The sequence below is a fragment of the Thunnus albacares genome, chromosome 12, assembly GCF_914725855.1.
Source record: "Thunnus albacares chromosome 12, fThuAlb1.1, whole genome shotgun sequence".
Taxonomy (NCBI): Eukaryota; Metazoa; Chordata; class Actinopteri; order Scombriformes; family Scombridae; genus Thunnus; species Thunnus albacares.
The window spans coordinates 19,149,896-19,166,705 of record NC_058117.1 but is presented as its reverse complement, the minus strand read 5'-3'; the positions used below and the strand labels follow the sequence as shown (position 1 = coordinate 19,166,705).

Here is a 16,810-nt window from a genome sequence, read left to right as displayed (position 1 = left end):
AATTAAAAGGTTAAGTAATTTTTCAAACCAAATTACTAAACAACCTCTCAGCTGTGATGATTTCTTGTCTTATGTGATAGTAAAAATGAATATCTTTGGGTTTTGGAAAGAACACAAAACAAGCTATTAAAAGACATCATGCTGGGCTTTGGGAAATGGCAATTGGTCATTTTCACTATTTACTACAGCAAATGATTCATTGAGAAATCAATCAATAAAATAATCAGTATTGAAGACATAAATAATACTTCTTTTAAGATACATATGACAGAAATTTCGACCTGTTTTGCATCTGTATTTTTTACCAAGATTGTAACAAAAATGCACGTCAGTATTGGAATTTGTTAGATGAAAAAGTAGTGGACACAGTATAACAAGCATCCTCAAAACCACATATTGGTGCATTCCTTCATTTCATGGGTTATCTGTATTTAAATATACATACATGTACATCTGTATAGTATATTTTTTAAAGACTAGTAGAGAGTTCCAAGATAAAAAAAAATGTGTTGGAAAAATTGCATGACTGACTTAGTCATGCATTAGTCATGCATTTATTTTATTTTTTTTTAGATATGAGTTAAAGAAATTAGTATTCTCTTTTGGTTGGTTAGTATATGTTTGCCAGTGCACTAACTGTATACACCCCTTACGTTTATACTAGTTGCAGCACTTCCTCCAGATTTCTCCAATTCATTTCTGTTGTGGGTGAATTCCATTTTTTCATTTGTTTGACGAAGCATTTTGTGAATGTCTTGTAAGACTGAAACTGCTGAAACAGTAACTGCAAGTAGAAAGAGTGAAGATGGAAAGTGGGCACTGAACATGTTTCCATCCTGGCGGCTTTCATCTCGGATGAAAACCATGGCTCTAACACACTGCAAGCCCTGCTAAAGAGAATTTTGCAGTTCGGGATGGTGAACAGACGCACTGTAGTCTGAGTCTGAGGCCTTTTTTTCCTTACAGACAAATAACATTTGTGCATTTGTATTCAGTGCTTAGCTCTATGGATCTGTCACAACGCAAATGCAAGAGAAGTCAATAGAGATGGACAAGGGTGGCGTACAGATCAAAAGATGGATCACAGCATGGAAGAAAAACAGGAAAGTCGAGGATAGACAAACAAACATCAGAAAGACAGGGTGAGATTTTTGGTATTTTTGCCAGCTGAATCATTAATCAGAGAGGCCTCAATCTGTTCTTTCTTGTTTCTGTTGCTTCACTTTAGAGTCCGAATTTGAGATGAGAGTCTTTCACCATTATCCTTAAGACATGTAGGTGTGGCATCTTCTCTAGCGACCTACAGGCCATTCTGAGGAGCAATGCTTCAAACACTGCTTGTCCAAAAGAGGAATTGCCCATTGGGAGGAGAACAATAGCTTCACAAACAAATCCCCATCTCAAAATATTTCAGAAGAAAGAGCTAGTTCGAGGGTGGCGGCTGATCTCTGAAACTTGCTTCCCTAATAGCATTTAGCCTCTTCCTGTGTGGTCTATTAGACTAGTAAACTAAATGGTGTGTTTTAAACTCTGACTCACTCTTAGTGAGTTTAGACCTTTTGGTACATTATTGTTAATTTATCCGATTTTGTAAATGAATTCCAGCATTTGTCAAAAGCTATTGGGATTTAGATCCAGGATGTTTAATTTGTTATCCACATTTGCAGTGTAAAGAGGGGGGCTTCCTGTCTCACATCCTGATTAAAAGGATGTTGGAGCTCTCCAGCAGCTTTAACCTGAACCATTAGGGTATTTCCCATTGGTTTGCATTGGCTCTGGTCTGCAGTCAGTTGATAGTAAAGGTTTTACTTTTTCCATGCTCACACCTGTAAACAATGGAGAATGTAACAGACATTGACGTTAAATTATTCAGCTTGACTTTACAGCAACTGACCACTTCACTCAGGATGAGGGTGATTATATCAAACTGCATCTGCTTAATTTATATAATACATAATTATTTATGCCTCTCAAGGGAATCTTGATCAGGCTTGTCTGATAGTTTTCATCGCTCGACTACCTCTGAAAAGAGTGGGGTTTTTTTGCTTGTGTTATTAAGGCATTATACGCTTCATTGCAAAGGTGTGGTACAGTGTCAATCAAGACATACAGTATGTAACTTTCCACTATTTGTTAATGATGAGTAATAACTAGTCAAATACAAACAGAAGGGGTTTTGCCATGTTTGGTCTTTGTAGACTGCTATACACTTTCAGTAATCTCTTCAAGGAAAATAAATAAAACCCCAGTGATGTTATAACCTTTTTTATCTTGCATTCAGTAGCACTTAGATGCCAGCATGAAGAGAAATAAGGCTTATTACCTTGGTGAATTATTTTGCATGTGCACAGGAAAGTCGGAAACTTACTTTTACAGAGCAGAGTTTCTAATGAGCTCAGGAAACATCTACATTTGTTAACTGATACCTGTATTGCCCCGGGTTTCTTCTAGTCTAGACCCCCTGTCACATCTTTGAAAAGGCCTGTTATTGACAATCTGCAGATTGTGAGACTTGATTTCTCAAATTACAGTGTGCCTGTTGTGGTCTGCTTCCCCAGGCTTCCTGACAGGATTGTTTCCTACAGAAAATTAGCCTATATACATAGTGGGCGGGTGGCTGGGTACTAAGTAAGATAATGAGAGAGCATGCATAAATGAGAAACATACACAAAGAAAAAGGAACATGTATGAGACAAATGCATTCAGCCCCTGTGCCTCGTGTAGACCAAACTTGAATATGCATCTCCTTTTCTGCAGAAACCCCAAGTCAAGGACAAAAGGTTCTTTATTCGGGACTTTGTTTTCTTCTTTGACACAGGCTTATCTGTCTTCCTTGACCTTAACTTGCCCTGTAGACACGACTTTACAGCCCTGTGTCAACAGCGAGGAGAAAGGCATCCCTGTTGACTAAAAGTTATGAAGGCTATAGTAAGAGAAGCCATTTAAGCTGTATTGAAGCGTTATATTGAATCTAATTCAACATATAAATATTAGTAGAGAAAAAAATGCAATGAAGTGGCAACAAGACCAAGCCATGCTAGTGGCTTTGTGAGGCTGCCTCAGCAGTGCTTTGAACTAAATGCTAGTGTTATGCTGAAATTATATTTTCTGCATCCACGAGGGTCCGCATGACGTAAATTTTGTCATCAGACGGTGTATGTGTTGGCCCTTTGCGGACATCCAATTTGTAATGACCATGTGGACTTGTCCACACAGGTCTGCATGGTCACATCACCGTTTTCCAGTAGACGCCGATCTACTGCACTTGTGTGGAAGGTGTCCTCCAAGCGGACTCCAGAAACAGAACTACCATGCATCTCTGGTGACTGCAGCTATCTGTATATGTGTCCGCTTTGGGCTATATCTGTGGCTTCAGCATGCTCATGCTCAGCAGGTATAATGTTTAGCATGTTCACTCTTTGTTTAGCATGTTAGCATGCTAACATTTGTCCATTAGTGCAGACCAAAGTGGTAGAACAACCAACCGGCAATCCCTAGAGCCACCTTGTTAGCATGGCTAAAAAAAGTATTTTAGACCAGGGAGTAGATGCCTAAATACAGTAAAGAACTCAGCAACAAGAAGGACCTAGACAGGTTATCTCATAGACTAGTAAACTATAATTCTGGCAAGCAAATAACAGACGTTCCTCCTCGTGACAAAGCTCAGTCTGAATTACGACAATGATGATAGGGCTGCTGGCAGTGTATAGCGACGGGGTGTGTTGGATGAGAAAAAGAAGATGTCAGCCCTTCTTCTCACCATGGTTCCAGCATTTTACAGGCCAGCATCACCTCTCAGGGATTTCATCGGCATCATAAAATGTATTTCACCCCAGCCATTTCTAGATGAGCTGACAACATTGCTCATAATAGTGTAGCAGTGGCAAGACTGGGCTACGGAGTTGATCTGTGATATGTTTAACTCCCGGAGCACCAAAATGTAATATGCTCTAAACACAACACACTTTCCGTAGTACCTTTTCTAATTTCCTAGTAAGTTTCAACAGCACCAATGCTTCGTTGAGCTTAGAATTAATTTCCTGGTGGGACTTAAAGCGGAACATCTTCATTACCACATGTTTTCATAATTGAAGCCAGAGGCCTGTAAAAATAAAAAGAAGGAATTCAGTTTGCTCCACTTGCAATGTTTCCCTCCATAAAAAAGGTGGAATTGACCCTCTCATTGCATGATTGCACAATAAACCATTAGTGAAGGCCATATATTATAAACATATACCCATGCACTGTGTCATATTGCAGCCCCATGATACTTAAAGCATCACCGATAAATGATCGATATCTTCTACTCTCTCCTTTTATTTTCATAAGAAGCCACTTCAGCTTGATAGCTATGTGGAGAATGGGTTCTCTGATAGAAATACCCTGGAGTGCATAGTTGGACTAGTTCCAGGCAGTAAGGATTAGCCCTCTTACTGTATAATACATCCATGCTGTGGACCTGCACTATATCCGCCACATCAACAACCTTTTCCTGAGCTGATTAGAAGGTAGTCTGAGATTTTTTAATATGAATCCACTTGTTTAGTTTTTATCCAAGCATTATTCCAATAATCAGGCACGCAGAAGATTTCCAAGAGATTAAAAATACTTAAAACCTAATTGGGTTTTCGGGTCAAAGGACATGTAAACAACCCAATGAATGATTGCTTTCTTTATAAAAGTCAAGCAGGAGGAATTTGTTAGACTGGTAGGGGAAATTGCCTTTTCCTTTTCTTCTTGTTGTTATTCTACCATTGTATGGCAGCATTTTAGATACTTTTATGCACTGACGTCTAATGCTTCCAAGAAGGAGATCTGAACAGTCCAAGATTTCTCTTGGACAGTTATGAATGCCATTGGAAAAACATCCAAAATGAGAGCCAGAATTCAGAGCTAGAAACAACATTGCATCCCTTGAGCTATTTATTCAAAGCTGATATTTGACAGCAGTAACACAGGGATGACATGAGGCATTTCTATCATGTCTAAAATTGAGAAAACAATCTCACCACAAATTCCATTTAGTCGCTGTGCCGGAGCTTTTGATCGTATGACACAGTCTTTCTCAGCAGATAGAGTTTGCCCAATTGTTATGGAATTGTAGATGTTCGAACTTTCATTTTTTAAGTGCACATTAAGGACTTTCTCACTCATATTTGTTTGAAAGTTATGGAGGATTGTGTAATATGGTTGAGAGCTCCAGACCAACTACAGTGCCACATGGCCCTTGTGGTGAGATTGTTGTGTCAACTACTGTTTCCAAGGTCAAGAATGATCCGTCTCACCATAATTGTAATGGTTGTATAATATGAGTCAAAATGTTTAACCCCAATATTGAGGTAATTATTGTCTTAAAGTTGAAATTTCTCTGTCTATAATACAACAAAGATGAAATGAAGCCAATTTCTCTCTTTTCTGTGGGTTCTTACTAAGATTCTCCCTGGTTTAGATGTTGGATAACATGGGAGAGGTTTTATACACTGATCATCCACTCTTTGGAGTAGTACTGAGAGTTCGTAGTGTGTGTTTCATACACAGGGATTCTGAGCCAGGATCCTCGTGTTCAGCAGTGTAGCTGATAGCGAGAAAAGGGTCTAGTCTGCCAAGTCTGATGCCTTTGATGACTGACACAAAGCAGCCAGGCCGTAGGTTGTGCAAAAGCCCCTCTGTGTTTCTGGAGTGAGGGGGCGGCCTTGAAACAACCACCCTACTCAGTCATAATCATCTTAAACAAGCTAACGCATTGTTTTGGAGCTTGTTAACCATGTGTGATGTGCTTTTTTTGTCAGGAACAGGATAACGCCCAGCATGTTAACAATAGATGAAATGCGAGTCGTGGGCTTGATGAAAAACTAGCACCATTTTCTGTCAGTTGTTGCTGTTCACACTACTATGTTGGAGATGTTTTGAAAATACTCTGAAGATTACTGAGCACTCCGGGACCCCAAGTGCTTGGCAGTGGCACTCCTTTACATTTCAAGGATTTCAGTTTGATGTGTCATCAGGAAGACATTGCTAAAAATTCTTCCGAGCTTCCTTGTGCAAATTAAATTGGTCACGCTTTTGGCGAGTACAACGCAAAACGTAACAGAATACCCTTTCACAGTGTTGAACATTATGAGAGCTCCTCGGCTGTACAAACTAATTCCCTGAGCTCCATTTGTCCCTGACTCTTGCCCTCTGCCAATGTGCATGAGGAAGAAACTACTCATCGGTGGATTTAACGGCTTGCTGATGTGTAAAGCAGAGGTTGAGATGGTGAGTAAGGGCTGAGCAACAGAGTAAATCTTACTAACGCAAACCCCGGGGCTTTTGTAGAATATTCCTTTTATGGGGTCTCTCTCTGTGAAAACTCCAGTGGGGCAGAGTTGTTGGAGACATGACTAAGGCAGTAACAGAGTTGTTGGCAGGCAACGCTGCGAAACAGCGGTTAGACCTACACAGAAACGAGCCTGTCAGCGATCGGTCTAAAAATAAGAAACCCTTAAGTAGAAAGGCTGTGAGGAGTCCAGTGAATGAGAGTTATCTGTCCTCTCTGTTGATGTGCTCCAACCTGAGCCTGCTGTTCTGTTCTGGGAATGCTTAAACCAATAGGGGATTCCCGAATCACAGCTGCTTTCTCCTGCTGGAATGATGTGTGAAATGTGTGGGTTTCTTTGCTTGTGGTTGTTGTTTTTCTTTCTCTCTCTCCCTCTCTGCCTCTCGTCCTCAGCTCTTCTTTTCCAGGCATGGCTCAGTGACGGCCGGTGGAGGGGGGAGAAACAGACATTGAGCAGTGAGTTAGCGGCAATGCGTTCGCCGCCCACTCCCTCTCCAGTCTTCCTCTCGTGCTTCCTGTGGGATTGAAGAGGAGTATGGTTTTAACAGGGAAGGAGAAAGAAAGAAAAAAAAAAGGGGGTGGGGGGTTGTCTTGGCTAGAATGGTCTTCAATAGGGAGAATGTCTGGACTTTAAAGAGGAAGTGGGTTGAATGTTGGAACATTTCAGGAGAATGGTGGGTGCATTATTGGAATTTAAATGTGGGCTAGCAGTGGTTGTGTGAGTTTTGGGTAACAGGAGTGGGATTGTTTGGTGCCTTTATGGAGGAATAATGGACTTTCCAACAGGGCATGTGCATGGGAGAATTATCTGACTAATTATATGTATTGCTTGATTATTTGGGCCATCATGCTGGGCCCCTCATGTGTTGGTCACAGCTGGAGAGTAATAAGGGTGCAGCTGTGTTTACCGAACTCCAATACATCAACTTGGTACTCAGTAATTTATGCCTTTTTAACTCATCTCCTATCATGTATGGTGTATTTATCTCTTCCGTAATGGATATTGCTATTGAGTAATGAAGGCATCACTGACTATTGAGATAAATGTACAGCATGCTGATTATTCACAGCAGCAGCTCAAAGGATAACCAGCATGAATGCAATAAAAGATCCTCTTGTAAGTCAGTAACTACCTAATAAATTAATATTTTTACTAAATTAAAGGGTTGTTTCATCCGAATTATGAAAAAAAACATATTTTCTCATTTACCTCTTGTACTTTCTAGCCACAGCTTTTTATTATGGAGGGGAATTGAATTTTGTTTGTGTTGCCCACAGCTTTGAAAACCTGAATTAACAGATGTTTTTCTCTTTTTTTCCATTTAGTGGCACAGCAACAGGCGTTAAACACAACATTAAGATATTATCACTTTATAAAGTTGTTATGGGCGAATGTGTTAGCAAAGAGTTGCCTATTTAGGCAGACACAGAGCAACATTAGCATTTATTGGAGTTGTTTTCTGTGACCTGCAGGTGAATAAAAATCTGATATTTCCTCCCTTTAGCTCTGTTCTGTGCTCTCTCAATGCTTGAGGGAAATACTTGGCTCTTTAGCTGCTACAGTAAATTCTCCACTCCACTAACTTTGTCTGTGTGCTGTGTGGTGCTTGGCAGGTAGAGTACCGTTGGTTTATCTGAGCTTTTTTACAAAAAAAAAAAAAAATCCAGCTGCCTGCTGCAGCTAGAAATGAAACTGATAAAAAAGGGGTTTCAAAATAGTAAAAGTTGCAGGTTGTAAAACTAAAATGATGAACTGAAAGATGCTAGAGCCAAGAGGAACTGTAGAATTCGTGATAATTCGCTGTGGGTTTGTCATCACGAGTTTGTCATCACATAACAGATAATAGTTTGTCTTATTGTTGATTTATAAAAACAATGATGCCAGCAACTTTAAGATATTCTCCAGAAATTGTGTAACTGTTACTCTGGATAATCCACAGACTTACTGGAAACAGGTTTCATTGGAACTACTTTCTTCCAAAGAACTGGTTCCTATGAAATCTGTTGACATCGAACTCTGGGTATTACTGAGAGTGATAAAGACACAGTTTCTGGTTGAATTTCTTTTATTACTATGAACATTTAAAAAACCCATTCAGCTTGAATTTATTGTGGTGGCAGTAGAAATGGTAACAAATATCCCAAAACAAATAAATCCAAGACTTTCAACATGGCTACATACCCTTTGAAGAAATTGAGAAAATTAGTCCTTTTTTGGGGGAGTTAGTATAGTTTAGTATATTCATCTTCAATCTATGTGCTGAAAACACACACAGCTTCCTTGTCTGGATGCTGAGTCAAAAAAAATATAGGTGATTTCTGCTTCCCAAGGACTAGCACACTGAATGTTTGTATATTCATTTACACCCAAGAATTAAACAATTAATTGCGCTAAAAGTCAGTTCTGGTTCTGGTTCTCAGATGTGACATTATTAGGGAGACATTTGTGTGCCACAAGGTCTAAGAAATGGCGATCACATTATGCAGAAGTGTGAGTATACATGCTGTATTCCTGTGTTTGTGCGGAACCTAAATCCACCGTTTCCTCACACTGAGGTAGAGAGTAAACATTATGATGGTCCCAGCCACAGGTATCTGGAGTGTCTCACTCACTGCTAGAGAGCACTCTTCAGGAGCTGAGAGTAAACATAAGCCTTTTTGGTCTTTATTTGGTCACTTTGCTGAGCTTTTAGTAGACCAAACTCCACTGACATTCGCTCAAACTTGAGGCAGGGCCAGTCGCAGGGGTTGAACTCTGAGGAGGACATGACGTATTCAGTGGAACGCTTCATTTGCTTGTGTGCTACAGCTGGGCGCTGAAAAAGTTTTTTCCCCCTTTGTAAGCCTTAAGAGAAAGGTCAGTAATGTTCGTACATCAAGTGTGAGGCTTTACACGCCCTCTCCGCAGTTTGACCCCACAGCCAGCCGCTACATCCCATCTACATGTCGGTTAGCTAAACCACAAACCACTCCTGACTCTCCCTTTTCTATTTTTTCTCACTTCCTTTCCCTCACGTTCCTTTCTCCAATAGTACATTCAGTTAGTGTTAGGCTGTCCTCCTATCCTCCTCCCCTGGAGATGACAATCAGCTACCATCTGTTTCAGCATCGCGGGGTGGCTGTCTGGAACTGACCCTGTGGAAGATCAACTTCCTGAGATGTCAGAGGGGCTTGTGTTGTTGCATTCAATAGGGATGGGGAGGGAGGTGGTGGGGGTATCCTCTAGTCTTCACTGGCCCCCTTTTTTCTTTTTAGACGCCCCAAGATGTTTTCTCTAAGGGATTGATGCATCTCCCACGCAAAGGAAGATTGCGTTTCCCCTGTACAGAGGGCAGGATATCATGAATTTATAAGTCCAACTACAAAGTATGTTTTTTTACAAATATAGTACACCATCATAGAATCCACATGCCTTCTTGTTCCAATGGTTTTTTCTTTATATGACATTTGATACATCATCTCCTCCTGAATCTCAGCCAGTTGGAAAATATAAGAGGAGGAGCTGAATGCATAGAAGGAATTGAGGAAGTGTGTTTTTTTCCCCCTCCTCTTCATTCACTGATAGTGGGCTTTAGGAGATTTATGCTCCCCCTGAAATGTGAAGGTCTTGAAATCTGAGCCAATGCAACTCAACGTAACCCAGACTGTGGCCAATAAAAGCAGAACGTGCATTTATTTCCTCTTATCAACATCCTCTTAATATACATCTGCCGAGAAATATTAGGGGGTTAACCATTATTTGCACCTAAATAAGGGAATTAATCCTGGCATTGATTTGTTATCAGCGGAGGAACACTGCTGATTGAGTTACATAAGATACTTTGCTGTAATGCTGTTGACTCAGAGAGAGAAATAAACAAGAATGTCAGTTAGCATTGTTCCTTCCCTTTAATTATGTATAAGTTTTCAGATAATGTGATTATTGGACTCTGGATACAGGGTAATTGAATTGCAGGTAACGAATGAGAGGAAGAAAATGCGGCAGGGCCATTTCTGTTGTCTGTAGTAAAGTCTAAAGCAGGATGATTTAAATGTATAGTAGATGGCTCAGTGTGCCAAAGGAAACCATTAGATAGGTTTTGGAAGTTATTGTCCCAGGAAAGTTTGGTTTGCATTTGTGGACTTTCATTTTTTCTTCCCATGGCAAGAAAAATACGAAGTTTCACCCAAACATGTAAATGAGACCTCAAAATGTGAATTTATGACAGATTTTGACCATTTTCTTGAATGGTTATTGTTCATTTGATCTTACTGTGTTTAGTTAAAGTGTCTCAAAAGTTTACTGTAACTTTCTCTGCCGTGACTTTGGTTTTTATACCCTGCTTCACTCGTACCCCCTTTTCTGTCAAATACAGTTTGATGCCAACACTGTTTATGTAATAAAGGAGATGGTAATAATTATATTAAAAAAATCTTGTAACATATATTCAATTCAATGGAACAACCCCTCAGTAAAGGCCACATTTGGAAAGCTTTCAAGTTCAAATTTTGCTGAGAGATGTTGATTCAATGCAAAAATCAGCTGGTGGTTTCTGATGTTGTTGTATTGAAAGCATTCTATTGAAATTGTGATTTTCCCTTTTACATACACAATTTTAGTTTGTAAAAGTAAATTTTAAACTTTTTAAAGCACTATATGGTAAGATTTAAGTACTTATTCCAGATTTTGCCTGCCGTCACTATAACAGTAGCACATCAGTTCTCAACTTGAGTGCGTTATTGCTTGGAAAGACAGAGAGGAATGCTTCTATTGTTCATTGTCTTTGTAAGTATACACTTCTTTTGGACCAGAACAATGAACAAATTATCTCACATAATAAGCTTAGACAGTTTCTTTTTCTGTAGTTGCTCAGATATAGCCTCAAGAAACAAATATCTACCCTGACACCCTTGACTTCCAACACTAGTCCACAAGTAAACTTAAAAACAGTGATATGCCACCGCACATTGCTGCAAGCTTAGATGACTAATGATCGGGTTTATCGAGTCTTTTGTCAAAGCTCTGACTGGGTGCTGATCAGCACAGCACAATCCAGGGAATGTTTTCTATGGCCCAGTCTCTCAGCAAGAGTGTTGCACATGCCAGAACACACACCCACCCACACACGCACACACACACACTCACACACACACTTGCAGTACTTAGGCAGAGATACACCAGAACTGCCACTCCTTGCTCCTAGAGTAACCTCCTGGACATTTTGTGACGACAATACAGCTGGAGGAAGTGAAGCAATCGGGAATTAGTCTTTGTCAGAGTATCAGTTACGTCACTGCAAGCCCCACCCTTGCATTTAAGGAGACTGCAGACAGCAAGTTGTGTTTTGAATATGTTTGATGAGTCAAAATAGATTCAGGTGCTATGGAAAAATTGAGTTTCCTGTATCTTCCAACCTGCATATTCTTGTTTTCTAGCTGTTGTCTCTTTCCACTAGCAGAAAGGTAGTTTGCAAGTTGCGCAATTTTTTATGACTGCATCTAACTCATGTATTAAAGAGTTTTCATGTATAGCGGGTTGTGTTGTTAAAAGAAAATAAAACTAGCTAAAATTATTCAGTTGGTGATCCTTACAGCTTGAAGCTACTATATCTCTCAGTTATAACTTCTATATTGATACAGTCTGACCTTGTTTCTTTATCATGTATAATCTGATGAGGAAGTCAGTTTATGGCGGTATAATATCAGGTTGTTGTACCACCTGCAATGGAGTTATTAAATCAAGAACTGGTCAAGGATTATCTTTTCTGTGTCTGCCACTTGCTTGAGCAATCAACAGTTTTGTTTCCTTTTTGTGTGCCACATAAGTCTGAGCCTCTGGTAGAGGAAGTTTGTTGAACCTTTAGTCACCTGCCTCATGTAGCCTTTACTGCTCATCATAAATGTTAACAGAGGAAAACATTCAGACAGGAAGCAGCCTGTATGCAGCTGATATACATAGTTGTACTGTATATGGTGTAACAACAAACCAATTAACCATAATCAGTATCCCTATTAGCAAACTGTCATTTGGGATGTCCAGATCAGGTTGATTAATATTCAGACCCGCAGTCATGACAACCTTTTTGTTTATTACAGTTTGGTTTCTCAGTCTGAGTAATAATAAGAGGGCTAATTACATCTCACATGGCTCCTCTAATTAAAACAGTCAGCTTGCTTTTGCTAGTCTGCCTCTGTTGCCTGGGCGTGAGACTGGTGGACTGCAGGGTTCATGTCAGGGAGATCCCTCAGGGACAAACTAATGAGGAGGAAGAAGAGGGAGGGTGGGTGACAGCTGTTTGCTCCTAATTCTCACTGATTCGGTGCCTCTCGCTGTTGGTTTGTGTGAACTCAAAATAACAACATGAGTAAAACACACTGCAGAGGAGGAAGTTCACAAAATGTTGGCTCCTTATACTAGTCTGACTGAGATGAAATATGAGATTTTGTCTTTTTCCTTTTATGTGAGGAATTGTAAAATGCCAAACTGCAACTGAGTGAACTGTTATGTACAGAGTTGTGAGGTGTGTGTAAGAATCTGGAGCACATGTTTTGGCTTTCTTTGCAGTCAAGAGCAGACAAGTTGTGGAATGTGACCCAAGAGAGATTACACCAACGCCAGCGTTTCTAATAAACAGGAGGAGGAATCTTTTGTTTTTTAGAACATATTTCACACATTGAACCCTCACCCATAAGATCCAGACTTGAAACAAAAAAAATTTATTATATTATTATAATGTATATGTGCAGAGTGTTTGTATGTGTGTGTGTGTGTGTGTGTGTGTGTGTGTGTGTGTGTGTGTGTGTGTGTGTGTGTGTGTGCGTGTTGGAGGGGTGTCACAGTGTTCAACACAGTTGACTCTTTCTACCAGTACCAGTCAGAACCTGTCTGACCAGCTCGGGGGTGACTGAACACGCAACAGAGGAAGACAAACTGTCTTTTAAGACACGCAATCTTCCTTTCAAGACTACATTCATTAAGAAAAAGCCTCTTGTGCCTTCTGTTCTTCAGTAATACTACCTTCCTTAACACTTTATTGCATAACGCTAGATAGGCTACATTATCAGCCCACTATTATAGTCCTGTGAATGTCTTTGTTGTTTTTGGAACTGAAAACTCAAGAAAGTGCACAGATCTGCATTTGATTTAAGCCTCCATTTGTTGTTTAGTCATGTCAAGAACTTGCCCTAAAATCTGATGCTTAAACTAGGCTAAAGTTATTGAGACCGTTAATTATAATAAGATTTAAAGATCTCAAGTTCCCTCAAGAAATACACTTACAAATCTCATGGAATCTGTGACACACCAAATCTTTTCTCTGAAATGACACAACAGCCTGGAACTGCTGGTCGCGGTGGTTGTTTTAACTAGCCTTCCTAGCAGTGGAAAGATCCAGGCCTTTGCCAGTATAAATACAGCCAGCTCACTTTGACTCATGAGCGTGAACTCACTCTGTCGTGGAGATTGGATTCCTATTGTAGATGCATCCCAGATTGGTTATTTTTACATAAAAGCTGGCCAAGTTATGACTGCGTCGACTGAATTCACAAACAGAGACATAGAAAGTCATAAATTGAGCCAGTGTGTTACATAAGCTGACTGATAGCACCGTTGGCGCTGGACAAAGGCAATTGCAGATGATTTACAACTTTGTCTCAAGTAACATCCAAATGAGTCTGAAAAATTCTCAATTTTTTTCTCTGTCTTTCCTTGCAGTATGTCAAGGCATCACCAACCGTTTAAACCTTCTTGGTTCCAAAGAGGACCACTACCTGAACATGGTGAAGACCTATAGCAACTGCACTGTGGTCCTGGAGAATCTAGAGGTCACCTATATGGAAGAGCACCGCGACCTGTCCTTTCTCAGGGTAAAGACTGCACTCTATTAGCGGTGGAGGCTAAACATGCACATGACATATGGGAAAAAGTCTCTTTTATCATTTTTTGTTGTCTCCTTGGTGGTCTGAAGCAATTTTGCCAGACAATCTGTTCTGGATCTTCCCAGGCTTTTCACTGTTCTTATCACTTCAGCACAGATAAGTAAAATCAGTGGAGAATGAGCCCGTATTGACGCATGATACAGAGTGTTTATAACGTTCCGGTTGAACCCCAGCTGTAACGACCAGGTGGTGAACACTGGGCAGATGTGATTACGGATCACACACACTCACAAGCCAGCAAGCACACACAAACACAGAATAGCATACAGTCAGCACATATCATGCAGTAATTCTAAGAGCGTTTCCGCTGAGGACGGGGGCGACATGTGCTCCTCATTTTTTTCAAAATCCGATTTTTGCCCCACTCACTATTACAGTTTCAATTTGATTTTACTCAATAAAACCTCTCTAATCGAACTGTCATATTTCAATTGTTACCATGCGCTCACTACAATAAGCTTTAGGAGTGGTAACAAGAACAAGAAAATTGTCTTAGGTTGAATCTAAATTTTTATTTACAGGCAACAGTGTGTATTAAGTCAGTAAAGCACAGTGATCTTTTTAGTAACAATGCAATGATGTCTATCAGTGAAACAAAATGTTATTTTAAATAGGGTTAGTGCATTACTAATACAGTAATTTACAACCAATGTCACCATATTGCATGAAAAAAATGATAAATGTACTGTATATAAATGCAGGAAATAGAATTCTATTCATTGCCAATTCATTTAGTCAGCTCAAGCACATCTGCTTCTTCAGTCATCATCACACCAGATTTTTTTTCATGTTTTTTCTCACAGTCAATTGAAGAAGTGGGAGGCTACGTCCTGATTGCCCTCAACACAGCTTCCAGGATTCCTCTGGAAAACCTGCGCATCATTCGCGGTCATTCCCTCTATGAGGGAGGGTTTGCCCTCGCTGTGCTTGCTAATAGTGACAAAGCCACAGGTCAAGGCACCAGTCAGCTTCTCCTGACCAGCCTCACAGGTCAGTGCACCTCTCCATGTTCACGTTTTCTGTGACAGGATTTCTCATAAAGTCTACTAATAAAACTCAGCTTTTATTTCTTTAATGGCAGCACAGTATTTTAATAAAAATAAATAAATATTAAAATTGGTTTGTTTTAAAATGGATTGTGTATATTTATGTGAATTCACGTAGAAGTTTTCCATTACAGAAATTCTTAAAGGAGGTGTGAAGTTTGGAACCAACCAGCTATGCAATGTGGAGACAATACAGTGGTATGATATTGTTAACATTGAAAACAAACCCAACATGGAGCTCCCTGTGGCCAGCAACAATCCACTTTGTAAGTAGCACATTTTACAGCAGACGACTGAAAGTAATTAATTATATCTGCTTATTCCAGGGGTTTTATAAAACATTTTCCCTGTTTCTTGTGATCTGCTTTTATAGGTAAAAAGTGTGACTCAAGCTGCTTCAATGGCTCATGCTGGGCACCTGGTCCTCAAAACTGTCAGACTTGTAAGCTTTGATCTGTGATCTAACTTCATAATGTGAAAACAAAAATTCAAGTACATACTGTATGCTGTATTAAAGCTGAAATCTGTAATGCTTTTTAGTTAATATATCATTGATTGTGCACTGTATACTGTATATATTATATACACTAAAAATATATCTTTGCTGTCTAACTTCATCACTTCAGGAAAACATTTATATTTGCATTACTTGGTCGATTATTAACATTTTCACTGTATACCAACAGCAAAGTGAAACAACTTGGCAAACATACTCCAAGGTGTTTGCCATAATTTGAACATAGACAATGTTATAGTTTACAGCTTTAATAAAATCCACTTGGTACTTGTCCTTCCACTAAATTTGTCTTGTTCCTATCTCCAGTAACAAAGCTGAACTGTGCACAGCAGTGCTCTAAGAGATGCAAAGGACCTTCACCCAGTGACTGCTGTAATGAACATTGTGCCGCAGGCTGCACAGGACCCAGGCCCACCGACTGTCTGGTGAGAGAAAGACACACCTTCATATGGGGGACAGGAATAATGATGATGAAGAAGGACACTGAATGTTTCTCTGTTAAATCTGTATGAGAAGCCTCTAAGAAATCAAAGCTCTCACTCAGCAGCATTTGTTTTTCACGATTAGAAGTATTGTTATTGGTTTCCATACCAATGAGACATATAAATGCTGATTAAATCTTGCATTTGGCAGTGCCTTGGGTATCAGCTTCTGTTATCCCTCTGTCTCTGTGCAAGTCTGAGGATTAAGCTGAGGCTGTGATAGAGGAATGCAGTGTTATCATTAGTGTGAGGCTCTGTTATGGTCCCAGTATACTGGATGACTGTTGTTTGTGCTGCAGGCCTGTCGGGACTTCCAGGATGACGGGGTGTGTAAGGACTCCTGCCCGGGCCTCATGCGCTACGACCCCAACCTGCACCAGCTGGTACCCAACCCACATGGAAAGTACAACTTTGGGGCCACCTGTGTCAAGAGCTGCCCACGTAAGAATGACTATAAACAGAGAAACTAATCCTCCTTTTTTTACTTTTAGTAGCCAGAGTTTTGCTTTCACACTGCTTCTAGATATTT

The 16,810-nt window shown here is 40.0% G+C and overlaps 1 protein-coding gene across 1 annotated transcript in view; it reads left to right on the top strand.

The window, feature by feature from the left end:
• egfra (epidermal growth factor receptor a (erythroblastic leukemia viral (v-erb-b) oncogene homolog, avian)) overlaps window positions 1–16,810 on the top strand; it is a 42,286-nt gene that overhangs the window by 7,009 nt on the left and 18,467 nt on the right. Inside the window, exons 2-7 of the mRNA XM_044367886.1 lie at window positions 14,013–14,164; window positions 15,040–15,226; window positions 15,417–15,548; window positions 15,656–15,724; window positions 16,106–16,224; window positions 16,581–16,722. Coding sequence (XP_044223821.1) covers window positions 14,013–14,164; window positions 15,040–15,226; window positions 15,417–15,548; window positions 15,656–15,724; window positions 16,106–16,224; window positions 16,581–16,722 — 801 coding nt within the window. The remainder of the gene's footprint in view (window positions 1–14,012; window positions 14,165–15,039; window positions 15,227–15,416; window positions 15,549–15,655; window positions 15,725–16,105; window positions 16,225–16,580; window positions 16,723–16,810) is intronic.